This window comes from Protopterus annectens, chromosome 2.part1 (genome assembly GCF_019279795.1).
Source record: "Protopterus annectens isolate FY-2018-M chromosome 2.part1, PAN1.0, whole genome shotgun sequence".
Lineage (NCBI taxonomy): Eukaryota > Metazoa > Chordata > Ceratodontiformes > Protopteridae > Protopterus > Protopterus annectens.
In genome coordinates this window covers 1,695,333,009-1,695,360,469 of record NC_056729.1, presented here as the reverse complement: position 1 = coordinate 1,695,360,469, position 27,461 = coordinate 1,695,333,009, and the positions used below count along the sequence as shown (strand labels likewise).

Here is a 27,461-nt window from a genome sequence, read left to right as displayed (position 1 = left end):
ATATGAGACTGACAGAAGAATACAAGCATACCTCTTGACTGCAGAGGGAAGGTGCAGGAAATATAGGGGGTAGAGGTAGCCGAGGTGCCCTAACGACATGCTGCAATAACTAAAAACTGAAACGGCAAGGAAGCATTTACAGCTAGTGGAAGGCACACGTATATTTGTCAAGTATTAAAGTTCTATGCCCGAGTTGCGGTGGAAAGAACCGGTCGTGAGGCTGTAAGATGAGAAGGGTATTGCTGGTAGCCTTCAGAGTTACTGGTTGGGGAACTAGAGTGGAGAACAGAAAAACAAAAATTAAGTAGGAGTGTAATCGCTTAAGAGGCAAGAGTCTAGGAGGGGACAGGACAGAAAGTTAGAACTTGAAACAGATTACTAATTAAGCACTGCAACAGTTATTAAGCAATTCACATGGAAACATTAGACCGCTATAGCATTTCACAACAAGTAATGTGCAGCGGTAGCGGTATTCTTGTGTGTTTTGCTGCTTGATTGCGTTGTGTTATTTATGGTCCCTTTCCCTTGCATGTTGAAAGCTGGTTAGGAGAGTGAACAAATTGTTTAACTTGGTGAGTCATGGAAGTCTAGAAGAGGCTAAGTACATGTGAACTGAATGAGGAGCTTGAAACCAATATTCTTTTATTGAAAAAAAGCAGTGGCTCTGTAGTTGGTCCCCCCTGTATTTTAACCTGACGACAGGATACCTTTCCACTTCTCTTTCACTGGCTCTTGTTAGTAAACATAAAATTATAATTTTGTGAAGATTCGAATCTTAAACTAAATTCGATCACCAGCCCTTCTTTTGTTATTGATGGATCTAGAATAGAGACTAGTCACAAATAACTGCAGGTGCATCCAAAGGTCCTCTGACAATTTCACTCAAAATTCATTATCCTTGCTATTGTAGTTAAGCTCGTTATGTACTGTTTGTCATCAATCATCACTGTTTTGCTTATGCATTCTTTTATATGATGTCTGTGCTGTTATGTGACCGGAAATAATATCTGTTATTAGTACTTGATATTCTGAATCACTGTAGCAGCTGCCTCAAGCTTACTGATGATCCACCACTTCTAACATTACTGATTTCCACGTAAAAGATGCACTTACCTGAATTTATGGATCATGTCTCCATCCCACACACAGTCAATATAAAAAATCAAAACAACACTACATTACCACAGCAGCATAACATTACTCCTACATAACTTAAGATAGTAAAGAAATCTTATTGTAAATCTCCGTTAGCTTCCTTCAACCACATAGCCAAAATACTAACACCATGCCTGCAATTACTGAGAGTCAGCTCTTCTGCAAGCCTGTACTGCTAAGGTCCCATAACCATCACCACATCACAGAAGTGCCATAGTTTTTGGTGATTATACTGTAAGATGTATAGACACAGCATTCACCAGGTTGTCAAAAGAAAGGGTGACACATGCCGGTGTGGTGTTACAATTGGAAATGTCACTAGAGCCCTTAGGTGACAGATGCCTCTTTAATGCTATTGGTCCATGGACCCCCCCCCCAACCCACCTGTACAATTACAGCCTTTTAGTAGGCCACGTATTGGGTGAATGAATTGTGGTGTTCCACACCAAGGGCTATACAGAGAGACATTAAGTTTTCCACTCATGTTTTCAGAGAAGGCAAGGGCATGAAATTGAAGAGCATTCTCTCTTCACTAAGAATGATGCCTGAACTCAAAAGTAAAATAGTTTGTTGGTAATTTGCTGTTATTCTACAGGGATCCCATGTATGTTGACGTGATGAAATGGTCAACCCCTCTTCCCCTAGTTTTCCAGGAATAGCCTTCATCTTTCACCCATAGTAGCTATGACATCTACTATCCTCCTGTTGCTTTGTTTTAGGCAGAGGTCTTCTAATGAATGTTGTTACATCGGAAATCCTATTCTGGATAAATACCATAGTATCCTTGCTGAATTCCAGAATCCTAAACCTCAAAATGTATGAGCTTGAAACCTTCCTTACCCACGAAGGCATCTGCCTAGTTCTAAAATATTTATAGATACTGTATCCTCAAGAAGTACTATTATGCATTTAGGTCCACTGGCGGCTGTAGATGACTATATGTATGTATTCATAACCTCATTGCATTGTCAAGATTCCACATGAAACAAATCTGGACTTGAAGTCTTTGTTATACTCAGTAAAACTAACTATCCTATTATTGCCAGTCATAGAACCCCATCTATGATGCCTTCAGAGCTTGACAATGCTTTAACCAATTAGAAAAGTAACCCTCAAAACCAAACCAAATGCCATTCTTACAGGTAACTTCAGCTATCTACACACAAACTGAGAAATCTACACTACCAACAACATATATGCTCACATGCTCAGAGCTTTGTGGAATTTGTAAATGCCAGTAAACTCGAGTAAATAATCTTCCTGCCCATGAGAGGTGTTAATCTTCCAGTGTACTCAAAAATGTTTTGCCCAGTTTTTAACCATCCATTTGTTGTCCCCCAGTTGAATATAATCACTCACTGTAATCTGCTCCCTGAAATCTTGTCGTGCAACTTCCAATAACTCTTTTACATGCAGGGAGTTGAGGGCGATGCTTAGTACCCTGAATTTTGCTTCCACTCGATAACTGTATTAAATTAGCATTCTATCCAATATAGAAATAATGGCAAGTTCTAAACTAAACCCATTTGGTGGCACTCTCACATCTATAGACTCTATAAGAAAAGGTAAACGTTCCTTGTCATCTCAAAAAAAAAAATCTGTCCGCATTATCAATTTAAAAAGGATTGGAATAAGAATTGCAGGAAATTTCAAAAGACAACCATAAGACCTACTTTAGTTGTATTAGTAAGCTTAGCAGTAACGAACAATTCTATCCTAAACTTACCTCTAATAGTGTACTTTTGTCTGACCACAAGGATAATGGCTATAATCTTAGATAAATTCTGTTCCAACTTCACTCACCCATCCCCCCCCCCATTCACTTCCATACCTCCCCTCCCAAAATCACTTGTTCTTTTGGCATGTTTCAGAATCAGAAATGCCAGTTCCATGGGTCCAAACAGCATTTCTGGTTGTCTGTTGAGAAGCACTAATTTCTACCTAGCAATCCCCTTCATTAACTCTTCAACGTGAGTCTCTCCTCTGGTTAAATCCCTAAGTTGTGTAGAACTATTGTGTTGCTCTTGCCCAGAGATTATTCCCCTGCTCGCCTTGAGAATTACAGTCCTTGGAATATATTTTATAGATGAAATAATCAACAGTGATATTTGTAATCTTTTTGTCCCTGGATACATACCAGTTCAGCTTTGTAAAAAGTGGACCGAGTCTGCTGATCCAGGCTGAGTTCTTCATTTGGGGATTGTAGTTTAGGGATTGTAGGTTGGCATAATGGATAAGGTGTTTACTCACAAACACAAGATGCAAGGTTTGATTCTCACCTTTGAAAGGGAAATTGGCTAGGCTTAAAACTGTCCTTAAGGGCAGCTAGCCTAGTACTTCTGAGCTTATGTACCTAGAAGGCTTGCACAGGCCATGGGTAAGAGGCATACAGCCCATGCTGTCTATCTAGACATTGCCAGGGTCCTTGGCTTTATCCTCATTGTTGGATTCCTGACAAACTCAACTGGATAGCTAATTGGCTCAGTAACCGACAACACCAAGGGTGTTTTTTTTTTTTTTTTTTTTTTTTTTTTATAGTTTGGGCAGTAGTTATGGCTAGTATCCCTAAGGGTTCTGCTGTAGAAAGGGACTGTCATGCATTTTCACTCATCCCAACATTTAAAACCTGCTGGATAGAAAAGTATGCTGATGATGTCAGAATAGGTGTCACATTTACCAATGAAGATGTTGGCTCTTTTAAAGGAAAACTCTGCACACTCCTACAGTTTAACTCAATCTTTGAGTTTCATTTCTCCCTACAGTGTGGTTCCAGCATTCTGTAGGTAGCTCAACTTCTCATATACTTTGCAGAGGAATACGTCTCCACCTGCATGACATATCCTAGACATGGTTAAATCCGGTACAGCTGTCAATTTTAGCTGGGCAGTTAATCCTGCTAATGTCAGGAACGCAGTAGCTAATATAAAAGAGTGAAAGCTGTGAACCTATTTTCCACTCTTATTGCAGAAAGGAGGAGAACATCTAATTCGCAAAACAAAGAAATTAGATCAGTCTGGGCTTTAAAGACAATTTACATAAGCAGCAACACAGTATTGAAATGCTAAGCTTTAAATGTTGGTTTACTTATAATAGTTTATATGTTAAGATAACTCTAATGTAGTATCAGAGATTTCTTTGACATTTAGAGAAAAGTCAGAAAATATTTTTTCTTGTAAAGTACCAACACATTTACCATTTTCAAGACATCCCCCAACCTCCAAACATACATAGGACAGAACTTTAGTAAGAGCGAGACAGCTGGCAACCCTATCAACTAGGTGCACTGATACTGTTCATAAAGATCTTTTATGCTTTTTGTGACATCCTTGCAAAGGGGGATGCAGATCTGGTACACGCAGATCCATGATGAGATATCCACTGACTTTGAGTCAGTCCTTACATTGTTGGAGTACATGAGCATTTTGTAGTCCACAAAAGAAATGTGACCATTGATGGCAACCATAATATACAGCTGAATTTACTTTACCATATGTTTACTATGTGCTTTTGCATTAAAAACATTAAGAAAAGGAAATTAGAAGTACTTAACTGTGTTTAAAGGACAACAATGGGATTCTGTTATTAAATGCTCAACTTCCTGTTTTTTTCTCCCTATTTAGTGTCCCTGCTATGCGTAAACAACAATACATCATTTAAAATATTTTAAATTGACTATTTCTCTCCATTAGAACAGTACCTTACTGTACTGTGATGGTTTCACTTTCAAAAAACTTTTATCCCTCCCTGGAAAAGCTTGCTGCAGTCTCCAATTCACTGATGTCATCAAGGCCAATGAATACAGGTGGTTTTCTGACCAACTCCCCAGTCTGACATCACCACGACTGTCCTAAAAACCAACCCATGTTGTGATGTCACAGCAACCTGGTCCTTCCCCTACCCATACAGAAATTAAAGGCTAGAACAAGGAAACAGTGCATGAGTCATGTCTCCTACTGTGTGCTGTCAATGACAGCAGGTTTTGTTTGTTTTTCTTTCGGCTTTTCCTGGTTAGGGGTCGCCACAGCAGAACTCCGGTCTGCTAATGATTGGCTGTCGATTTTTATGGTGCCGAGGTGCCAGCTCAATGCCCAACCTTCAACGAAGATGCACCCATTCACGCATGACTTTCGAACGCCACTCTACCGTGGGGAGGGCATGCAGACTCCACACAGAAGATGCTCCAGACAAGAAATCGAACGGGAGAACCTAACGGCTCAAATTACTGTAGCACTTTTGACAGCTAGGGAAGTTAGGTGTGAAGGAGGATGGGAAATGAGTCAAACTAATACAATTTATGCTTCACAAAAGACTGCAGTTTAGCAGCAGTAAAAAGCACTTTGAAAGTCTGTTCTGTGGCATTTGCACTGTTTGTGTTTTAAGTAGTCATTGAACGGCATGAAATGTTACTTAAAACTGACTGAAAGACAGCAGTGTATGCCTGTAAAATCAATGTAGTGACAGGGGCTTTAGGAAGAAAGAGGCCTGCATGATGTGATTTTTTTTTTTTACAGACGAGCACTGCATTGTGGGATGCCTAGAGCCAGACTAAACGTTCTTAGGTAAGTACTAGGCTATCTTCCCGAGGGCATCTATAAGCCTAGCCAGAATGTGTTGGGCTTTCGCCGCCCCCTTAGATTAGTTCCCTGTGCCTCGGTCCAGCAGAGCCATTAGTTCCCTGTGCCTCTGTCCAGCAGAGCCACTGTAGTGATCCCCGGGGTAAATTTTCTGTTTCCCATCCACTCGTCAAGGTTGCTGTTGGAGTGTTAGTGAGGGGCTCTGCCTAATGTAGATTGGAATCCTGTTCCAAAGCATGGGGAGTTTCTGGGACAGGAATCTATCTCTCCAGCACGTCCTATTTATCGTTGTGTTGAGGCTTAGATCCCTAGGGTTTGTGACTCTCTTGGAGATTTGTTTTTTTGTAGGTGGAGCATGTCCATCAATAATGGGTTGGACATGGCCTTGTATGTCAGGCAGAGATCACCTCTGAGTAAGCGGCATGCAACCAAGTACAGCTGGAGTTTCTTCAGTCGGGCTGCATAGGGCATATGTTTGAGGCCAGTAATCCTCTTGGTGAGGAACTTTTGTGGTCTTTCCAGCTGTTGCAGGTGTCTTGTAAGATACAACCCAAATGGGGCGTTGCAGGTGTCTTGTAAGATACATCCCAAATGGGGCGTTGTACTCTATGATGGGTCTGTGAGTGATGAGTAGAGGGACGCAATAACCTCTCTTGTTCTAGATGCCAACCCTTTTGTGATTAGGTGGGCCACATAGCAGGATTTTCTAACCACCTTGGCAATATGATTATCAAAGGAGAGATTACTTATCAAAGGAGAGATTACTATCTACTTGGGTCCCCAAATCCCTTATTACATTTTCTGTATTTAGGGGACTACCAAGTATATGGTAGTTCACAGGTACTTTGTTTTTTCCAAAGGGGATGACTATGCACTTTTTGGCATTTAGCTTGAGGCCATGATTTTGACACCAGGTATCCGTCTCAGTGAGACCCTACTGGAGGATATCGGTATCAGTTGGAGAGTCAATTATGGCCCCCAGTTTGCAGTCATCTGCGAACTTGGTCAGCCATAGTCCTCCTGTGTTTGCCTGTACCTCTGAGAAGTATACACCAAACAGAAGGGGTCCCAGGACTGAGCCCTGGGGGACGCCACTTGTAACTGGTTTGGAGTCGGACCTAGAGCCTACAACTGTCACCGTGTGGTCTCTGTCCGTGAGCCAATTGGCAACCCATCTCGTGACATAGGGGTTTATGTTCAGGCTGGTGAGCTTGTCTATAATACCAGAATAGGGAATGGTGTCGAAAGCCTTTGCGAGGTCCAGGTAGGCTGTGTGGACCTCCTTTCCCTCGTCTGGAGCCGTGGTAACTGTCTCAAAGAAGTCCACCAGGTTTAGGAGGCATGATCTACCCTTAACAAAGCCATATTGGGTAGGGTCCAATGTTTGAAGGTTCCCAATGTCTCTGTTAATGAATTCCATGATGATGTGCTCCATAGCCTTGCAGACCAGGCTAGTCAGGCTTATAGGGCGATAGTTCCCAGGGTCCATTGTGGCTCCACCTTTGTGGAGTTGGATAACTGTTGCTGTGCGCAACTCTTATGGGTATGTAGCCTGTAGAGAGGCTGAGTTTGAACAGTGTGTTTAGGTGAGGGGTTAGTTCATTTTGGAGCTCGTGAAAGACACAGCCTGGGATACCGTCTGGTCCCATTGAAGCTGTATTTTTGGCTTTGGATAGGGCTGTTTTAACCTGTGTGTCAGTGATTGCCGGGGCCCTACATTCTTCTGGTATGGTTATGGGCCCTTTAGGGGGTGGGGGGTGAAGTTTGCACTAAACCAGTCTGCCAGAATGTTGGCAGTATCAGTCAGTTCAGTGTGTATTTTGTGCCATTCTGCACAAACTCAGAGGAGATCTGAGAGTTTCCACTTAGGTTATTGACATAGCTAAAGAACGCTTTGTGGTTATCTTTGGAGCCCTTGGCAGTTTTTCTTTTGAAGCTAGCCTTGGAGGATTTTATGAGGGATCGTAGTTTCTTGCTGATACTGATCATGGATGTCTTTCCTTCTTGGGATTTTACTCTCTTTCTGCACTAGTTTCCTCCTTCTATTGTATAGCTTGTTTATGGTAGGGGTCCACCAGACTGGTTTCCTTTTCTTGGAAGAGTGAGTCTTGGTTTTGCTTGGGATAGCACGATCCATGCATTCTTACGATCCATGTATTCTTGCAGGTGCTCATAGAGTGCCTTTGTAAGGGATTCAGCAGCTTGGACAGTGTTGTCCTTTAGCATGGGGGCTGTGAACCTTTCCACCTCAGTCTTAAGTAACGTGAAGTTTGTTTTTGAAAAGTTTTTCACGGTGGTTTCCTTGATTGGGTGTGGGGGCGGAATGTGGATATCCAGAGTGATTAGTCTATGGTCTGATCTAACCAGCAAGGGTTTGACCTCCGGTGTAGAACACCGGTCGCCCATGTTGGCGATTTACCAGGTCCAATATGTTGTCACCTCTGGTGGGGGTGTTGACCAGTTGATCCAGGGCGTTAGAGTTTATACATTCTAGGAAGCGCTGGGCAAGGGCATTAGTACTTGAGTAGTTCTTCCAGTTAATGTTTGGGTAATTTGAAATCACCCAATATTAGGGCGTTTGGTAGGACCTTCATATTTTCCAGTGTCTCCCGAAACGCAGAATGGGGATCCTGGGTCATGGTGGGTGATCTGTAGCAAGCTACAATTTGAATTGCAGTTTTGCCTGTTAGTTTCACATGCATGATCTCTGAGGCATTGTGCTACATCACTAACCTGGAGGTGTGGGTATCCTTGATGAATATAGATACACCCCCACCTTTTGTGTTTCGGTCCGGGTTCTGTGGCCAAAAAGTATGGTATGAGCTATAGCCTGGTAGTGCTGGGGTGCTCTCTGGAGCCTTAAACCAGGTTTCTGTTACTGCACAGATATCGATGTTCTCCATACTGAGGAGTGCCTCGCGTGCATACATTTTGAGGTTTAGACTTCTGGCGTTGAGTAGCATTACCCTCAGTTTTTGGTTACTTGTGCTATTTACGGTGGTGGGTTTGTCTTTTGAGCCTTGCCTAAAAAAGGCACTATGGGGGTGACAAAAGCCTTTGCCAGTATTCAAAAGACTAAGGGTGATGTGTGCAAGCCATCTCTTGCGAAGCAACGTGGCTTATTGAGCATGTCATCCCAGGTGGACAGATACTGGATCCCCTTTGAATGACACCAGAAACTTAGCCAATTGTTGAAATTGATCATTTTTTTTCTTTATACTGTGGCATCATTCTTGGTGAGGGCAGGATGCTACTCGGGGTCAGGGTCATACCGGCCTGGGCTACGTGGTCAGAGAGCTCTTCCATGTCTCTCTTCATGTAGTCCAGGGAGGTATGTCTCAGGTCATTCACACCAACATGGACAATGAAAGAGTCGTATTTGTACTTGTTCTGGAGTGACCTGAGTGCTTGTGTTATGTGGCGGATCCTGGCGCCCGTCAAAATGCCAGACCCCATGTAGTCAAACTCAGAAATTACATTTAAAAATATTTAAAAAACTTTAAAATAGTCCCAGAGTGGTGTTAAAATGTAGGAACGCCAAACCATGTTGAAATAAACACGTTTTTTTTTTTTTTTTTGAGTCTGTAGGTGCAGTTCTCCTGTAAATGCACACAGTCAGATGTGTATTTTTTTTATATGTGCAGACACACACACACACACACACACACACACACACACACACACACACACACACACACGTGTGTGTATATGTATATATTATACAGTGGATGATATAGAAAGTGTACACACCCCAACACCCCAGTTAAAATGCCAGATTTTTGTGATATAAAAAATGAGACCACAATAAATCCTTTCAAAACTTTTCCCAGCTTTTAATGTGACGTATAACCTGTACAATTTAAAAGAAAAAAATATAAAAAATGTACAGTAAGCTGGTTGTAGAAGTGTTCACACCTTTAAACTAATACTTTGTTGAAGCACCTTTTGATTTAATTACAGCATTCAGTCTTCTTGGGTACACACCTGCCATCAATTAAAGAAACTCTGGTTAACCCCAACTAAAGTTCCGCTCTCCTAGTAGGATTTTCCTGACATTTACTCAGTTGCCTGCTACAGCAAAAGCCATGGTTTGCAGAAAACTTGCAAAGCATCAAAGGAATTTCATTGTTGAAAGTTATCAGTCAGGAAAAGGGTACAAAAAAATTTCCACAGCATTGGATATGTCATGGAACACAGTGAAGACAGTCATCAAAAAGTGGCGAAAATATGGGACAACAGTGACGTTGCAAAGAACTGGGCATCCCTTCAAAATTGATGAAAAGACCGGGCAAAAACTGGTCAGGGAGACTGCCGAGAGACCTACAGCAACACTGAAGGACCTGCAGGAATTTCTGGCAAGTACTGGTTGTGTACTGTATGTGACAACAATCTCCCGTATTCTCCATATGTCTGGGCTATGAGGAATGGTTGCAAGACTGAAGACTTTTCTTACACAGAAAAATGTCCAGGCCCAGCTAAAATTTGCAAAACCATACATAGTCTCCCAAAAGCATGTGGGAAAATGTGTTAAGGTCTGATGAGACCAAGGTTGAACCTTTTGGCCACAATTCTAAAAGGTGCGTTTGGTGTAAAAACACCTTTGCATCACCAAAAGAACACCATCCCCACAGAGAAGCATGGTGGTGGCAGTATCCTCCTTTGTGGTTGCTTTTCTTCAGCTGGAACTGGGGCTTTAGTCAAGGTGAAGGGAATTATGAATGGTTCCAAATACCAGCACTTTTGGCCCAAAACCTTCAGGTGTCTGCTAGAAAGCTGAAGATGAAGAGGAATTTCACTTTAACACAACAATGACCCCAAGCATACATCCAAATCAACAAAAGAATGGCTTCACCAGAGGAAAATTAAAGTTTTGGAGTAGCCCAGCCAGAGCCTAGACCTAAATCCATTAGAAAATCTGACGTATTTGGAGCGCTTTTGCAAGGAAGAGTGGGCAAATATTGCCAAGTCAAGATGTGCCATGATGATACTCGTACCCAAGAAGACTGAGTGCTGTAATTAAATCAAAAGGTGCTTCAACATTAGTTTAAGGGTTTGTACACTTGTGCAACCAGCTTAGTGTATGTTTTTATATTTTTTTCCCCTAACAGATTTGTTTGTTTTTAAATTGAATTGTACAGGTTATAGGTTACGTTTAAAAATGGGAAGTTTTGAAATGATTTATTGTAGTCCTCATTTTTTTATATCACAAACACCTGGCATTTTAACAGGGGTGTGTAAACTTTTTATGTCTACTGTATATGTATATTTGTGTGGTGTGTATAGACGCGCACAAACAGTTACACAAATTTTCATGTTGATTTGCTTTTGTTAAAAAGACATTAAGTACACAAACAAGCATGTAATCTAGTTCTCCGTTACACACACTCGTTTTTTTGTACACATGTACTTTACACACATATACACAAATGCATACACGTGTGTGTGTATATGTATGTATATATATATATATATATATATATATATATATATATAATATATATATATGTGTGTGTGTGTGCGCACAATATGGGTGCATACAATTTATAATAAACAGCATAGAGTTGAGCATTATTGATGTATACATGCTAGTAAATGTTGCTTAATGTTTTACTTGGTCACTGTCACACATTGACTATGTGTTGAATATGCAGTCTTGCTCAGTGTTTTAATGTCAGTATGTTTTTTTTTTTTTTTTTCTTTGTATTGCTAAGTGCATTGTTATTATGTTTGCCAATGTAGCCCAAGTCATGTCTGAAGGGGGCCTGGGATCAGGTTCACTTTCCTGGTTATCAAAGTATAAATAAGTATGAAATGGAAAAAAAAGGAAGGTGAACATGACAGGAATAATTAAGGAACTAGCAAAATACATTTTAATTCTGCATCATTCATGAGTGAGAGAGAAACTTCTCACTGAAGGGATTGGGAAGTAGCAGACAAACTGTTTGGAGTCCTATTTGTCACTTGTAAATGTACATCAGGGATTATTTACTGCATTGATAGTTTTCATACCACAGCATGAGTGTGTGGGGGAAGGTCTGTCGATTTCGAACTACAAAACAAACAAACAAAAAAATCCCATTGCAAAAGCCTGCTGTTTACCTATTTTCTTTTGCTGGAAGTGGCTAATGGCTGTTTATAACATAGAACAGGCAGTCACAGACACATACACGAGGTTCAGTCAGGTAAACCTAGAAGTAGCTCTGTTTCTAAAGGTGTGTTTAGATGACTGCTTCACAATTACATGAGAAAACAACACCACTTCCTTATGTCTAGCATGAGTAATATAAAGAGGGCTTGAAAAGTAATGTCTCTTGGATTTTCCCATTTAGGGGTCGCCAAAGTGGAACTCCGGTCCCCTAATATTTGGCAGTGGAATTTTCCGGTGCCGAGTTGCCAGCCTGACGCCCAACCTCTAAAGAAGGCACATCCATTAACGCACACACCTACCTGCATGTCTTTAAATGTTACTCGACCACTGGGAGGACATGCAGACTCCACACAAAAGGCACTCTAGCCGAGAATCGAATGGGAGAACCTCTTGCTGTAACCGCTATTTTGGGAAGAAGGAATGAAAGCAAGAAAACAAGATCACGTTACCAAGACAGGCCCCATCACCCGCCATTTTGATGGAAACGCATTAAAATTGTAAAATAAGAATTTGGAGTGATTTTTGAGGCAGTAAAATAGATCCAACTCTCCTTGTTAATAAGGATAAATTAATCGTAGGCACAAAACCGCGTATAATTGCAAAGTACCTTGCTAAGGTAAGGGGAAAACAGCTCTTGTATTTTACAAAAAAAAGCACCAAACCAGGCATGTCCAAGGATCAGCTTCTGGTGATTTCTCCTGTCCACCTGGTGAATCTGGGCATACTGGGGCAATTCAGCAATTGCCTCATATACACAGACAACCCTCTCCTCCTACCACCCAACACTACAACCTGCAAGAGATGCACTTACATAGCCAAACTGGAAGCAAAGCCCTCTCCACCCAAGATTGTGCTAGACAGTCAAGAGGAGAAGGTTAACACCTGCACTACACCTCAAGCAGCACATAGCTCTTCTAAACCCACACCACCAACACCCTCACATAGCAACACTATACCCTCATATGCGGAGGCACTTAACAGTAACCTGCCCAAGCAACAAGGACCTCCGAAGCTGAAATGCAAACAAAAAACAATCCTAACCAAAGTGTTACATAGCTCACAACACCAGTGTGCCACCCAACAACAGCCCGTAAGGCAAGACAACGTACCCAACACTTCAGTCATAGGTGACTCTACAGTCAGACACACTGATGTCCCACTCACCAGGCTGAACAAGGAGAAAATTGCAGTCAGCTGCCTGTCTGGTGCCAGGATCTGCTACATAACGCATGCACTCAAGCCACTCCACAACAAGTGCAAATATGACTCTGTCATTGCCCATGTTGGAGTGAATGACTTCAGACGTACCTCCCTGGACTACATGAAAAGAGGCATGGAAGAGCTCTTGGATCATGTGGCCTAGGCAGGTATGACCCTAGCCCTGAAGGGCATCCTGCCTTCGCCCAGAATGATGCCACATAAATGATTGACATCAACAATTGGCTAAGCTTCTGGTATCATTCAAAGGGGATCCAGTATCTGTCTGCCTGGGATGACATGATCGACAGACCACGATGCTTTACCAGAGATTGTCTGCACCTATCGCCCCTGGGATTCAGGTTACTGGCTAAGGCTCTTGCCACCCCTATAGTGCCTTTTTAGACAAAGTTCAAAGGACAAAACCACCACCGTAACAGGTACAAGCATGCAAAATCTGAAGGTGATGCTACTCAATGCTAGAAGTCTAAACCTCCAAATGCACTCTTGAGGCACTCCTAAAAATGGAGAACATCGATATCTGTGCAGTAACTGTGACCTAGTTCAAGGCTCCAGAGAGCACCCCTGCAATACCAGGCTACAACTCTTATCACACTTTTTGGCCACCAAACCAGGACCAAAACACTAAAGGTGGAGGAGTGTCCATATTCACCAAGGATATTCACACCACCAGGCTAGTTGCCCAACACAATGCGTCTGAAATTCTCAAGGTGCAACTAACACTAGGTAAGACTGCAATCCAAACTGTAGCTTGCTACAGATCCCCCACCATGCCCCAAGATTCTCACTACACCTTTCTAAACATACTGGAAAATATTAAGATACAACCAAACACCCTAATACATGGTGATTTCAACTACCCTGCCATTAACCGAGAAAACTACTCGTGTACCAACACCTTTGCCCAGCGGTTCTTGGAATTCATAAATTCCAGTGCCCTGGATAAACTAATCCATCGTCCCACGAGGGCCTCCAATATCCTAGACCTGGTCATTACCAACATGGGAAATCGATGCTCTGCACCTTTGGTCACCCCCTCATTGGTCAGGTCTGACCATAAGCTAATCACCCTTAACATCCACATCCCTCCCCCACCCCCAGTAAGAAAACCTCCGTAAAAAACTTCTCCAAAGCCAACTTCATGCTACTCAAGTCTGAAGTGACAAACTTCATGACACCCATGCAGACGGGAACTGAAAGTTCGACTGCTGAATCCTACACTAAGGCACTGTATGAGCACATCCATTCGTGCATGAATCGTGCCATCCCAAATAGAACCAAGATGCTCTCTTCCAAAAAAAGGAAGCTAATCTGGTGGTCCTCTGCCATAAACAAACTTTACAACAAAAGGTAGAAACTATTGCTGAAAAGAGGAACATCCCAGGATGCAAAAAAACTTCCTTACCAGCCTCAGTAAGAAGCTGAGATCCCTCATAAAATCCTCCAAAGCTAGTTATGAAAATAAAATTGGCAAAGATTCCAAAGACAGCCACTGTGCCTTCTGTAGCTATGTCAATAATCTAAATGGCAATGCTCAGATCTGCTCTGAGCTACAACACAATGGCATTAAATATACTGATCCCAAGGACATTGCCAATATCCTAGCAGATCGATTCAGTGCCAACTTCACCCCCCCTCTCACCCCCTAAAGGGCCCATCTCAATAATGAAAGATTGCCAAATTCCGGTAATAACGGCCACACAGGTAAAAAAACGCACTCTCCAAAGCTAAGAATACAGCATCCATGGGACCAGACGACATCCCGGGCTGTGTACTACATGAACTACAAAATGAACTGGCACCTCACCTAAGCGTCATGTTTAATCATAGCCTCACCTCAGGCTTGGTGTCCACTGAGTGGCGCACAGCTACAGTTATCCCACTCCACAAGGGGGATCCACCTTAGATCCTGGGAACTACCGTCCCATCAGTCTGACAAGCCTGATCTGCAAGGCCATGGAACGTATTATCATGGAACTTATAAACAAAGACACTGGCAACCTTCAAACACTGGATCCCACCCAGTTTCGATTCGTGAAGGGCCGATCCTGTCTCCTAACCTGATTGACTTCTTTGAATCAGTCTCCAGAGCTGTGGATGAGGGTAAGGCGGTCCACACAGCCTATCTGGACCTCGCCAAGGCCTTCGACACAATCCCCCACCCTAGAATCCTAGATAAACTTACTAAGCTGGGCATAAATCCCCTGCCTTCGACACCATCCCCCACCCTGGAATCCTAGATAAATTTACTAAGCTGGGCATAAATCCCCACATCACTCGATGGGTTGCCAAATGGTTTACTGACGGAACCCACACTGTAAAAGTAGCAGACTCCAAAACTGGGAGCCATTATTGAATCCCCAAATGATGTGGATATTCTACAAAAGGGCCTTACAGAAACGGATGCTTGGTGCCAGAGCCATAGGCTCTAACTCAATGCCAAGAAATGTATAGTTATCCCCTTTGTGAAAAAAACATGTACCCATGAATTACCACATAGGTGGCAGTACACTAAACACCAAAAGTGTGATAAGATACTTAGGGACACAGGTGGACAGTGGTCTCCCCTTCGATAACCACATCGCCACAACAGTCAGGAAATCCTTCTATGTGACAAAAAAAAAAGGTCATTGTCCCACTGTACTCATCCCTCATTAGACCCCTTATAGAATACAACGCCCCGTTTGGTATGTACCTCTCAAGACATCTACAATAACTGGAAAAACTGCAGAAATACCTCACTAAAAGAATCACAGGCCTAAAGCAGATGCCCTATGCTGACTATCGAAAAAAACTCCAGCTGTACTCTATCGCATATCGTCTGCTCAGAGGCGATCTCTGCTTAACATACAAGGCCATGTCAAACCCAGAGCTGATGGATGTGCTCCACTTAAAGAAATCCCAATCCCTCAGAGCCACACGCTCCAGGGATGTAAACCTTATCACAATGAACAAAACATGCTGGAGGGATAGGTTCCTGACCCAGAGACTCCCTAGAATCTGGAATAGACTACCCATACATGTCAAGCAGAGCGCCTCCTTGGCCCTGTTCAGAAGGAACCTTGACGACTGGATGGGAGATAGGAATTTCACCCTGGGGATCACGTCAGTTGCTCTGCTAGACAGGGGTCCAGGGAAGTAAATATTGTGGGAAGAAATAAACAGGGAGTTATGGCTAAAAAACAAAGATACAATGAAAAAAATGTTTTTTTCACTTCTATGGTAGAGTTTTCCTTTAACAACTAAGTTACTAGAGTGTCTAGCTAGCTCCGGTACAGCTCTTTTGAGTGTGTACCTTTAACTCCTAGTGGGCGTGGCTTAAGCCTTTAAAAAATCACCTTACAGTTCTAGAAAATACTTATTTAAGAGATGTCAAATATCAATACAGTTGTGTTTACCATCACATATGCTTCAAGACAAAATATCCTGGTACCTTGTATGTAACATGGTTTTGGAATCATTAATGCAAATATAAACAATCAATATTTGACGCCTAGAGGAGCAGTAGGATTTAACTGCAGAAGATGCCTGGAGGAACACTCGGCTGTAATGAGCTAAGGCCACTGGGCTGACAATTAATAAGGAAAAAGTGGAGTAATGTTTTATGGCATATGAAAACCTCAAATCACAAATAATTATGGGTTGGTTACAGCTGTCAGTATTAAAAATGTAAAGATCTTGGTATTTTTATTTATTTATCCTTTGTCTGGGTTAGTCCCACTAGGTTAGCACCCTCTTTCAGGGGAGACCTGAGGTGGTATTTATACTACTAGGGGAAATTCGGTCAGGGCAATCCACTAACAGACTAAAATTTAAACATTATGCATAATTAATGGAATGTACAAGCGATTTGTGGATGATCTTTTTATGATTTGGACTGGTTCTTATGATAAATTGCTAAAATTCATCACTTTTTTTTTAATTAAAGTACTGGTTTTCTAAAGTTTACTTTTACAGTGTCAATGGATAAAGCAGAATTCTTGGATGTTACTATAATGAGAGACTGCAATGGTGTTTTTACTACTAGATTACATAGGAAGTCATGTCGGAGAAACAATGTTTTATCACGGGATAGTATGCACCCATCTTATATTTACAAAAATATAATTAAAGGACAAGGAATGCGTACATCCAGACTAAATACAGAAGAAGATGCATTCCATACAGATATGGACAATTTTAAAAATGAATTACTTGAACGAAAATATTCATTAAAAGAGAGATCTGAATTTTAAGCAAGTAGAGAGTTTGACCATCTTTAGCTAAGCCATTTATGTCTAATAATAGTAGCTCTAGAGTAAATACTATAGCGAATAATTCTAAGAACACTAGAGGGCATGGTTCTGACTTGAACACAGTTTCACTATGTTTACATTATTCAAGCAATGTTAATGCAATAAGAAACATAGTGAAAAGAAATTGGTCTATTCTACAATCTGATGCACAAATATGAGAAATAGTAGGGGATGTACCCTGTTTTAGGTATAAAAATAAGAAGGACCTGAAGAGAATATTATGTAATTCAGGTAGCCGTACACATATTGTGAATGACATATCAAAACCCTATGTGACACTGTGTGGGGTATGTAACATATGTCATGTATTAAGTTCAGATAATATATTTGTATATCCAATAACAAAAGTTCGATATGAATTTAAGGTAAAAGCTACATGTACTACAAACTATTTAATTTACTTAGTGTGTAATGACTGTCAGGCTTATTATATGGGAATGACCAATAGGTCACTTAGAGACAGGGTAAGAGAACACCTCTCAGCCATTCGTAGTAGAGGTATAGAGAGAAGTGCATTGGCTAAACATAGTTATGAATAATACTCGTATATTTCAATTTATGGTTATTTGTTGCATAAACTTAAATTTACGGTTAGGTGACAGGAGGAATATTACTGAACAAAATGAGTTGCATTGGATCATTGAGCTACAGGCTGACAAGATACCTGGGCTCAATGAAAGGGCCTCTAAAACCACATTTAGCTGCTAGGAAGTTCAAGTAATTCATATATAGATTTTAAATTTGAAATATTTTAAAGCTTTATTTAAGTAACTAAAGTATTTCCGATATATATATTTCTGTAAAATATTGGGATTGTTTAATTTTTAATTGGTAAATGATTTATATGAATTGTATTTAAAAGGAAGTGATGTGTGGTGGTAATGAAGTCTGAGGAAGCATCTGGTCGATGTGAAAGCGCTTACTTGTTTTATCATCAGTTTTAAATAAAATTGTTTGGATATACATGCTGTGGTCTTCACTTCACCAGTTTTGATATTTGTTCTTGGTATAATTGATGGAAAGCAAAGGATCCAGTATAACAGGATTAACTCTTAAGAATTTTACAGCAGTGGCACATTCAATCTTAGTGCAGCTCTTCTTCTTTTTTGTCTGCGTTAAGACCAGTATTAGAGAATAACTCTGTTTTGCTCTTATAACAAGTGTGACTTGTACTAGAATGTGTACAGAGGAAATTATGTAAAAGAATTAGAGAAACCAGTCATTCACATGGTTAGAATTACTTGAATTGTATTCAGTAATTTACAGGTATTTGAGAGGCAAGCAAGCTACACCTGGCATACAGAGCTTTTTTTGAGTATACATTCAGAGCACCAGTGAATATCAGCATTCTCGAAACAGGATTATCAGGAGAGAAAAGCTAATCATTAGTGCAGAGTAGTTACTCCCAGTGTCGTAGATCCTGTTGTCCTGCATACCTCTGCTGTAGTGCAACTGGTCATATCTTCCTTCGGAAATTTTGTGAACTGAACTGCACAATATGTGGTGAGCCTACACTGCAGTCTTGTGCACCCTGATGATTAGAAATGTGAAAGTCAGTAATGTTTGTGATTAGCAGGGGCCTTGGTTCCTGCTGTGAATTTGCTCTGCTGCTGTCTGGTTGGCCAGATTGCCCAGTGCTGTGTAGAATGTTTGTTTTTGTAAAATGTCAAAGTATTTTAAGTTGATTTTTAAATGAAAATTGACAGGGCCAACTTGTATTTTTCCCCTTCAGAGAGGATGTTGATGATGACGAATATGAAGAGACAAAAAAGGAAACCCTTGAACAGTTGAGTGAATTTAATGAGTCCCTGAAGAAAATTATGTCGGGAGATATGACACTGGTGGATGAACTAAGTGGAATGCAGCTGGTATGAATCATGCCAACATAACATGTTTTTTTATTTTTGTTGTTTGTGTAGTTTGTTATTTAAAACCAAAACAATTTCGGTTAAAAATTGATGCATTAGCAATATGTGCTTGTGCACTGATTCACGGACGTGCACATGCAACAACTAGTACTGTTCCTGTTTTAGTGGGTTATATGACCTCTTCATCTAGTGCTATTAGGCTACGAACAATGGCAAAAAATATTGAGTACTGCATGAAAAAGACTGCTGGAAATGGTATTGTTTACCTTGTTATCAAGTGTGTGTGGGGGGGGTGGCAAGCAGAAATATTCACTTGGCCACCTTTTGAGCTTAATTCAAGCAGCTTAATGAAGGATAGATATCAGAAAGAACAGGGTGATAGTTTGGTGATGGGAGTTTTGTGAGGTGAAAGGATGAGAAAGGAACAGTTACCTGAAATTTGGAAGTACAAAAAAGTAAATTGCAGTTCCTAATGCTGATAGGAGTGCTCTCTAGATAGAAGATGCAAGTCTGTGGTTAACAGTGGTCTGTGTGCAGTGCAAGTCTGTGTGCAATGCATCTACAGATTTGGACCAAAAAGGTAAATTAGTGAAGTATTGGACAGTGAGCTTCAAAGCAATATCTGTATAAGCTTTAAAGCAATATCTGTCTAACTAAGCCCTCATGCAAGGCTGATAAATGATTCTGTTGCAAACTTTACTAATGCACTGGTGATACCTCACATTGTTGAAGGCTGGAAACTGCTGTATGACCACAAGACCAAAAATGTATTGCAGGGATTAGAAAACATCTCCTGGGGTTTTTACAATGTATCCACTTTTTATGAATTTAAGAGATCACCAATAATGTTAAAAAAAAATGTTACCGTTCTGAAGAGAATCATGACGCAGGAAAAGTTACATTGTAGTTAACATGAAAAATGGTTATTGAATACATTAGTAATACATATTCTTGGGTAATTTTATGTTCCATACTGTTGCACATAAAGAAGCAGCCTGTCAGTAAAACAAAATATTATCTTAATATGGTATCTTGAGTTGACTGCAGAACTCTGCACCATTTGATGGAATTCGCTTTGGAGTTCTGTTTTTGAATGCTTGTAGAAGTGATACTATGATGTTGTTGTCTCGTAGTAATACTCCATTGTTCTGCAGTAAGTGTTGACTGAGACGTGAAAAGGTATGGGAGAGAAGATGATTCGCAGCACTAGTGCTCTTACTGATGGAGTGTTTGAGAGACTGTGGTGAGGCTGAAATAACGGTGGACATTGAGTTTAGTATGGCAGAGATGGTAGTGATGGGCATTGATACTACTTTTGTTGTTGTTGTGACTTTCGGCTTTTCCCGGTTAGGGGTCGCCACAGCGGAACTCCGGTCCGCTAATGATTGGCAGTTGATTTTTACGTACCGAGTTGCCAGCCCTGACGCACAACCTTCAACGAAGGTACGCCCATTCATGCATGTCTCCACGCAGAAGACGCTCAGAGTCGAAACGGACAGCGTCTTACTGCAAGGCGACAACGCTACCGCAGCACCACCACCTACTTTTGTTATAGCCACCTACTTTTGTTATAGTGACTGAAAGCAATGTTGCAGTGATAACGGACGTTAACTTATGGCATACTGAGTTTTGTGAAACATGGCAGCACAGCAGAGGTAATGACTGGCAGCTGTACTGTTTTTGTTTTAGCATGTTAACTGAAAAATAGTGGTGTGACAGAAATCCTAAAACCATACTTAGTTTCCTTTGGACCGTCTTTGTGTTTCTTGCATACGTCCTACATGTGGACTGAAGGAAAGTGATTCTTCCACAAAGGAGGGTTATGTAAAATGTAGACAGTAGAGTACATAGGGGAAAGCTATTTAAATAAGCATACACTCTTGTCAGTGTAAGCGTATAGAACATGTCTTCTGACAAGTAACAATGCCATGTGTTGTAACAATGTTCTTTCTCCAACAATGTCATTATGTGAACTCCTAACACCTCACCTCTATATATATTTTATTTATCCATTTCTTTTTTTGTACTGGTTACAGTATGTCGTATAAACACTTTTTCATAATTACCAGTTGACGTCAGTAAACACACAAATTTAGAAACAGTGACAATGCAACATTAAAACGGCATTTTTAACACCAATATCAGTCATACATGTATACCTAAAGTGCAAAATATACGTGTGTGTGTGTGTGTGTGTGTGTGTGTGTGTGTGTGTGTGTGTGTGTGTGTGTGTTTATTTTTATTTCCTTATTGTTTTCATTCAGGTGTACATTTGCCCTGCCTCTTCCAGAACTCTTTCTGTCCTGTCTGTTATTGCTGAGTTGGGGTCTCTAAAACTACATTCTAGTTTTGCGTTTAACTTGTTCTCCACAGAGAAGCAATGTTGTACTGTTTTTCACTTACAGAATCTTCCATATAATTATATCCAGCAAACCTCTTTGCTGTTTTGTATTAAGCTACCCACTATGGTCATGGTTGTTTCCTTTCCACTTTCTTTTTTGCTGATGATGTCACCCAAAAGATGTTATGCATATCGCAGGTTTTTCCTCCCCAAACATATCGTACTGCACTTTTTTTGCATTTGATCTAATCTGCCTATTGCTGTTTGTTCTTATACCATTGCAAAGTGTTTTATCATGAGGTCTGTTGTATTGTTCTGTAATAGTCCTGTTGCAGGAATTGCTGTTCAGTCCAGTGAGTCCTGATTGGACGATTTCAGCAAAATTCCTTTCATAAAAAAATTAGTTGGCAGGCCTAGATAACGTAGGAGGAAACATTTCCATACCCCATGCAGGTAGCTTTCTCAGTTGTGCTTCATTTCTTAGTATAACATTGTCAGAGGCTGCAAACCCTTGGGTGAATATTATGAGAGAGTCCCTGACATGGTCCATCAGTTAGTAAGGGCTCCACAGACTTGAGTACATCCCTGCATAAGAGTGTTTGTTTATTGTATGTGCTGCGGTGCTATTTACAGATGCATTGTAAAAAACTGGGCTGTCTTACTGAACCCTTTAGTGACCTGTCTGTAATTATTCCTCTTCACAGTGCTTATTTTACTGTAATTCCTTCATATCAGGATTTATAGTTGATATGCTACCAGGAAAGCACAATGGGATTCATTTCAAGGCTGTTCTGTTAGTTTACTAACCTTTCTGTGGTCTGGTGCTTGTTACTGTAGTTCAGAAAGTCCTGGGTTTAGTACTTGGCAGTGGTGTCTTTTGCTAGGCTTATAAGGGCCTCGGGGCCAATAGCCTAGTAGCTTCCTATGAACTTCCTAAAGCCCACAGTTGTGGTATTGCTACCTATGTGACATTTTTGTCTGTAGAATGGGTCATTCCAGGAACTACAAAAATTTGTATTTATTTATTTTACAGCAGAGCAGCTTTTGTTTATTATGTGCCATCTCTGTAAACCAAATGTAAATTTAATTCCTCAATATATTTGTTCAGCTTTATGGTTGCATTATTTATGTAATATTTTTTTTCTTTACACTTTATCAGGTTACTCCAACTGTACCATTGGCCTCTTTTCAGAGGAGACCAGAGGTGGTATTCATACTGACTAGAGGAAAGTTGGCCCCGACATCAGGAACTTCCCCTACACTTTACTTACGAGGACATGAAACAGAAACTGGAAGTCCTACATCATATCAAGAGCAGAGGCAGCTTGGAGAAACCAAGAAGAGTGAAGCAAGGATGGAGTGTTCTGAGTATAACGATAATGCTACGAAAGTGATGTTAAAAGAAAAATCATTTTTGTCGAAGATAAGTGTCTGGAAATGAAGAAAGAAGGAGAAAGGCAGTTGAGCCTTTGTTGGAAGGTGGTCATAAATGCAAGGAAGTGAGGAAAGCATCCAAACTTTCTCAGAGCAAGAATGACAATGAGGAAAAGCTGTTAATGGACTCTGAAGAGGTATTTCAACAAAATCTCTTCAGAGGTGAAGAAACAATACATAGCTGTGTTGTTACAACCCTCCAATCAGGAGGTTTGCAGGATGATTTGCTCAAGGAGTTAGTAAATGTTAGTGAACCTGAAACTGGTAGGGATGTTTCTTGAGAAGACTTAATGGTGAAGATAGAGAGGATGTTCCACAGGTCAAGAACAGAAAGTCATATGCTGAGATGATAAACTTTGGAATGGCGAAAGAGGGAGAAGTAAGAGAAGTAAAGAAAACAAATGTAGGAAGAAAGAAGATTTTTAAGGTATGAATCAGAAAAAAAAAGAAGAGGGTGAAATGGGCAGATACCAGGTATGGGACAAATTAATAATTCCTTTCATATAAATAGACATTTTGTGGTATTTTTGAGACTGGTCAAGTAATGGAGAATCTTTTAGGAGAGTATGAAAAAAGGCTGTGTTCCTTGGAACTCTTATGTATTTTAAAGACAGCCTAACATTCATTTTAGGACTGAGGTTGAAAAAAATGACATTAAAAAGCATTTATTAAGTTTACGTAAAGATGTGATGGATATCATGAAAGTTTATGATAATAGAGGTTTATGGTCAGGTGCATGAGATTGCAATGTTTTGAAAATGATATTGTGCACATTCTAAGTATTATAAATGATGAACGGGACAAAGGTATGGTAAAGTTATTGGGGCCAGCCAAAGACATGTTGGTTTGTGTGGGAAAGCTGATCATTTGATAAGTTTTTGTGAAAAAAGGAAATATTTTGGTGTAGAAAGATAGGACATGATATGAGAAATTGTGAAGTAAAGTGTTGTAAATGTAAGAAAGTAGGAAGTTTTGGGGATGGAATGTAAGTTTTGGGGATGGAATGTAAATATAAAGTAACAGAAGTCGCGAAAGACTGTAGAAACATTAACAGAACAGAATCAAGAGAGTGAGGACGTAGAAATAGAGAAAATAAATAGTATATATATATATATATATATATATATATATATATATATATACAATGTGAAGAAATAAATTATATGGAACATAAAGAACTACAAAAAGTCAGTAATTAAAGTTTTACTTTCACTCAACTCCGGCTCCTCCTCCTCCCCTTTACTGAAAGGATGGAATTTAGTCAAAAAATTAATTCTACTGGTGAGGGAGTTTTGAGATTAGAAAAAAGGAAAACTGTAGAAGGACATAACCTTTCCCTTTCTTTTTTCTTTAAGTGTAGTATTTAAAAGTTAACATTTTGAGGAAAATACTTGCATTAAATGTTAATAGCTTAAATAATGGGGTTCCTATTAGAACGTCAAACTCATTTTGTCTAATGCGTTTTCATCTACACATGTAGGTCGAACAGGCAAAACAGCGAAGTGGCTGTTCAGCGAATTCTTTCCCTGGGAAAGAAGTCGCTTGAAAGTTTCGTTGCTTTGCTGTGTTCTGAAGTGTAGTGTGGTCCCTTGTCCGCTATAGCTCCCGTGCATGAGTGTGCAACAGTTACTGACCTTAGGGTTAGGGTGCGGGTTAAGGTAAGTGCATATGTATGAAAGTGTTTACAGTTTTTTATTTTGCGTTAGATGTATGGTTGAGTTACGTGTGTATGTGTTTTGAGCTGTTTACTTTTTGTTTTCGGGGAGTAGAATTAGGGTTAAGGTAAGTGTGTATCTGTTTGGAACTTTATGTAAATGTGCGAGAGTTACTGAACTTAGGGTTAGGGTGCAAGTTAAGGTAAGTGCATAAAAAAAAAAAAAAAAAAAAAATGAGGGTTATGCTACTCAACGCCAGGAGTTTAAATCTCAAAAGGCATGCGCTCGAAGCACTCCTCAGTATAGAGAACGTCGACATCTGTGCAGTAACTGAAACCTGGTTCAAGGCTCCAGAGTGCACTCCAGCACTACCGGGCTACACAAATCGTACCACGCATTAAGGACACAGAACATGGACCGAAACATAAATGGAGGAGGTGTACCCATATTTATCAAGGATACCTACACCTCCAGGTTAGTGGCGCAGCATGATACCTCTGAGATCATCCATGTGCAGCTAACATCAAGCAAATCTGCATTGCAAATTGTGGCCTGCTACAGATCACCCTCCATGATCCAGGACCACCACTCTGCCTTTCTGAGACGCTGGAAAACATGAAGGTCCTACCGAGTACCCTGATATTGGGCAATTTCAATTACCCTACCATTAACTGGGAAAACTACTTGAGTACAAACTCCCAGGCTCAGCGCTTCCTGGAATGTATCAACTCAAACGCCCTGGATCAGCTGGTAAATTCCTCTACCAGAGGTGAAAACCTATTGGACCTAGTCATCACCATCATGGGCAACAGGTGTTCCGCACCGGAGGTCAACCTGTCACTGGTTAGATCAGACCATAAACTAATCACTCTGGATGTCCACACCCCACCACCACCCCCAACCAAGGAAACCACAGTGAAAAACATTTCTAAAGCAAACTTTACCGTACTTAAGACAGAGGTGGTAAGTTTCACAGCCCCCACGCTAAAGAATAAAGCTGCCCAAAATGCAGAATCTTTTACAAATGCACTCTGAGCACCTACAAGGGTGCATGGATCGTGTCATCCCTAGCAAAACTAAGACTCACTCCCTTAAGTGAAGGAAACCAGTCTGGTGGACCCCTGCCATAAACCGGTTATACAATAAAAGGAGGAAACTAGTTCAGAAAAAAAGCAAATCCCAAGAAGGAAAGACATCCCTGATCAGTATCGGTAAGAAACTAAGGTCCCTCATAAAATCATCAAAGGCTAACTTCGAAAGTAAAATAGCCAAGGATTCTAAAGAGAACCACAAAGCCTTCTTTAGCTATGTCAAGAATCTAAGTGGCAACTCGCAGATATGCTCTGAGCTAGTGCAAAATAGCATAAAATATACTGAACTTACTGATATTGCCAACATCGTGGCAGATAGATTCAGTGCAAACTTCACCCCCTCTCGCCTCCAAAAGGGCCCACAACAATACCGGAAAAGTGTAGTGTCCCAGAAATCACAGACACACAGGTGAAAACAGCCCTTTCAAAAGCCAAAAACACAGTGTCAATGGGGCCAGATGGTGTCCCAGGATGCGTCTTGCATGAACTACAGAACGAACTAACCCCCCACCTAAACACGCTGTTCAACCTCGGCCTCTCCACAGGCTATGTGCCCATAGAATGGTGCACAGCAACGGTTATTCCGCTCCACAAAGGAGGGGCCACAACTCATCCTGGTAACTATCGCCCCATAAGCCTGACTAGCCTGGTCTGCAAGGCTATGGAGCGCATCATCATGGAACTCATTAACAAAGACATTGGGAACCTCCAAACACTTGACCTGACCCAGTTCAGCTTTAAGGGCAGATCATGCCTACTAAACCTGGTTGATTTCTTTGGGACAGTCACCAAGGCCATAGACTAGGGAAAGGTGGTTCACACAGCCTACCTTGACCTCGCCAAGGCTTTCCATTCCTCACTCGAGTATTGTAGAAAAACTCACTAGCCTGAACATGAACCCGTATGTCACAAGATGGGTTGCCAACTGGCTTAGACAGAACTCACGCGGTAAGAATAGTAGGCTCCAGGTCCAACTCTAAACCAGTCACAAGTGGTGTCCCGCAAGTTTTGGTCCTGGGACCCCTACTGTTCGGCATATACTTCTCAGAAGTACAGGCAAAAACAGGAGGACTATGGCAAACCAAGTTTGCCGATGACTGCAAACTGGGAGCCATAATTGACTGCATATGTGTATTTAGTTGTTTACTGTTTTTTGGGGGGTATAATTAGGGTTAGGGTATGTGTGTATGTCTTTGGAAGTGCTTAATCTTTTTTTGGGGGGGGTTGGAACAGCGATTTCTTTCCCTAGGAAAGAAATCGCTGTTCTGTGGTTTCGACATTTTCAGCTTTCGCTGAAACATCGTTCACTGTTTTCAGCGTTCGATGTTTCAATATAGACCCAAATAATGTAAGAAGAATAACCATCCTTGAATGGTGCAAGAAGCAGGAAAGTAACATTATTATATTAGAAGATACTAGTTCTTTAACAAAAGAAGAGACAACAGCTGGTGGTGCAGTGGGGAAAAATGTAATCTTTAACCTGGGGAGAGAGACTTCTTCTCAGAAATAATTTCATATAAGGAGATGATACTTTTGTTACTGTAGATCATACTACAATTCTTAATGTAAGATGGGGAGATCAGGTATTTCGAAGTATAGCAATTTATGCATAGATATGATTCGGTATTGTAATATAAGGCATGACCAAAGAAAATGTATGATAAGGTGATCATGGATATTAA

At 40.8% G+C, this 27,461-nt stretch overlaps 1 protein-coding gene across 4 annotated transcripts in view; it reads left to right on the top strand.

The window, feature by feature from the left end:
• LZIC (leucine zipper and CTNNBIP1 domain containing) overlaps positions 1-27,461 on the top strand; it is a 288,552-nt gene that overhangs the window by 19,059 nt on the left and 242,032 nt on the right. For all 4 annotated transcript variants that reach the window (XM_044063141.1, XM_044063143.1, XM_044063142.1 and 1 more), the window contains exon 3: positions 19,123-19,258. In XM_044063141.1, coding sequence (XP_043919076.1) covers positions 19,123-19,258 — 136 coding nt within the window. The remainder of the gene's footprint in view (positions 1-19,122; positions 19,259-27,461) is intronic.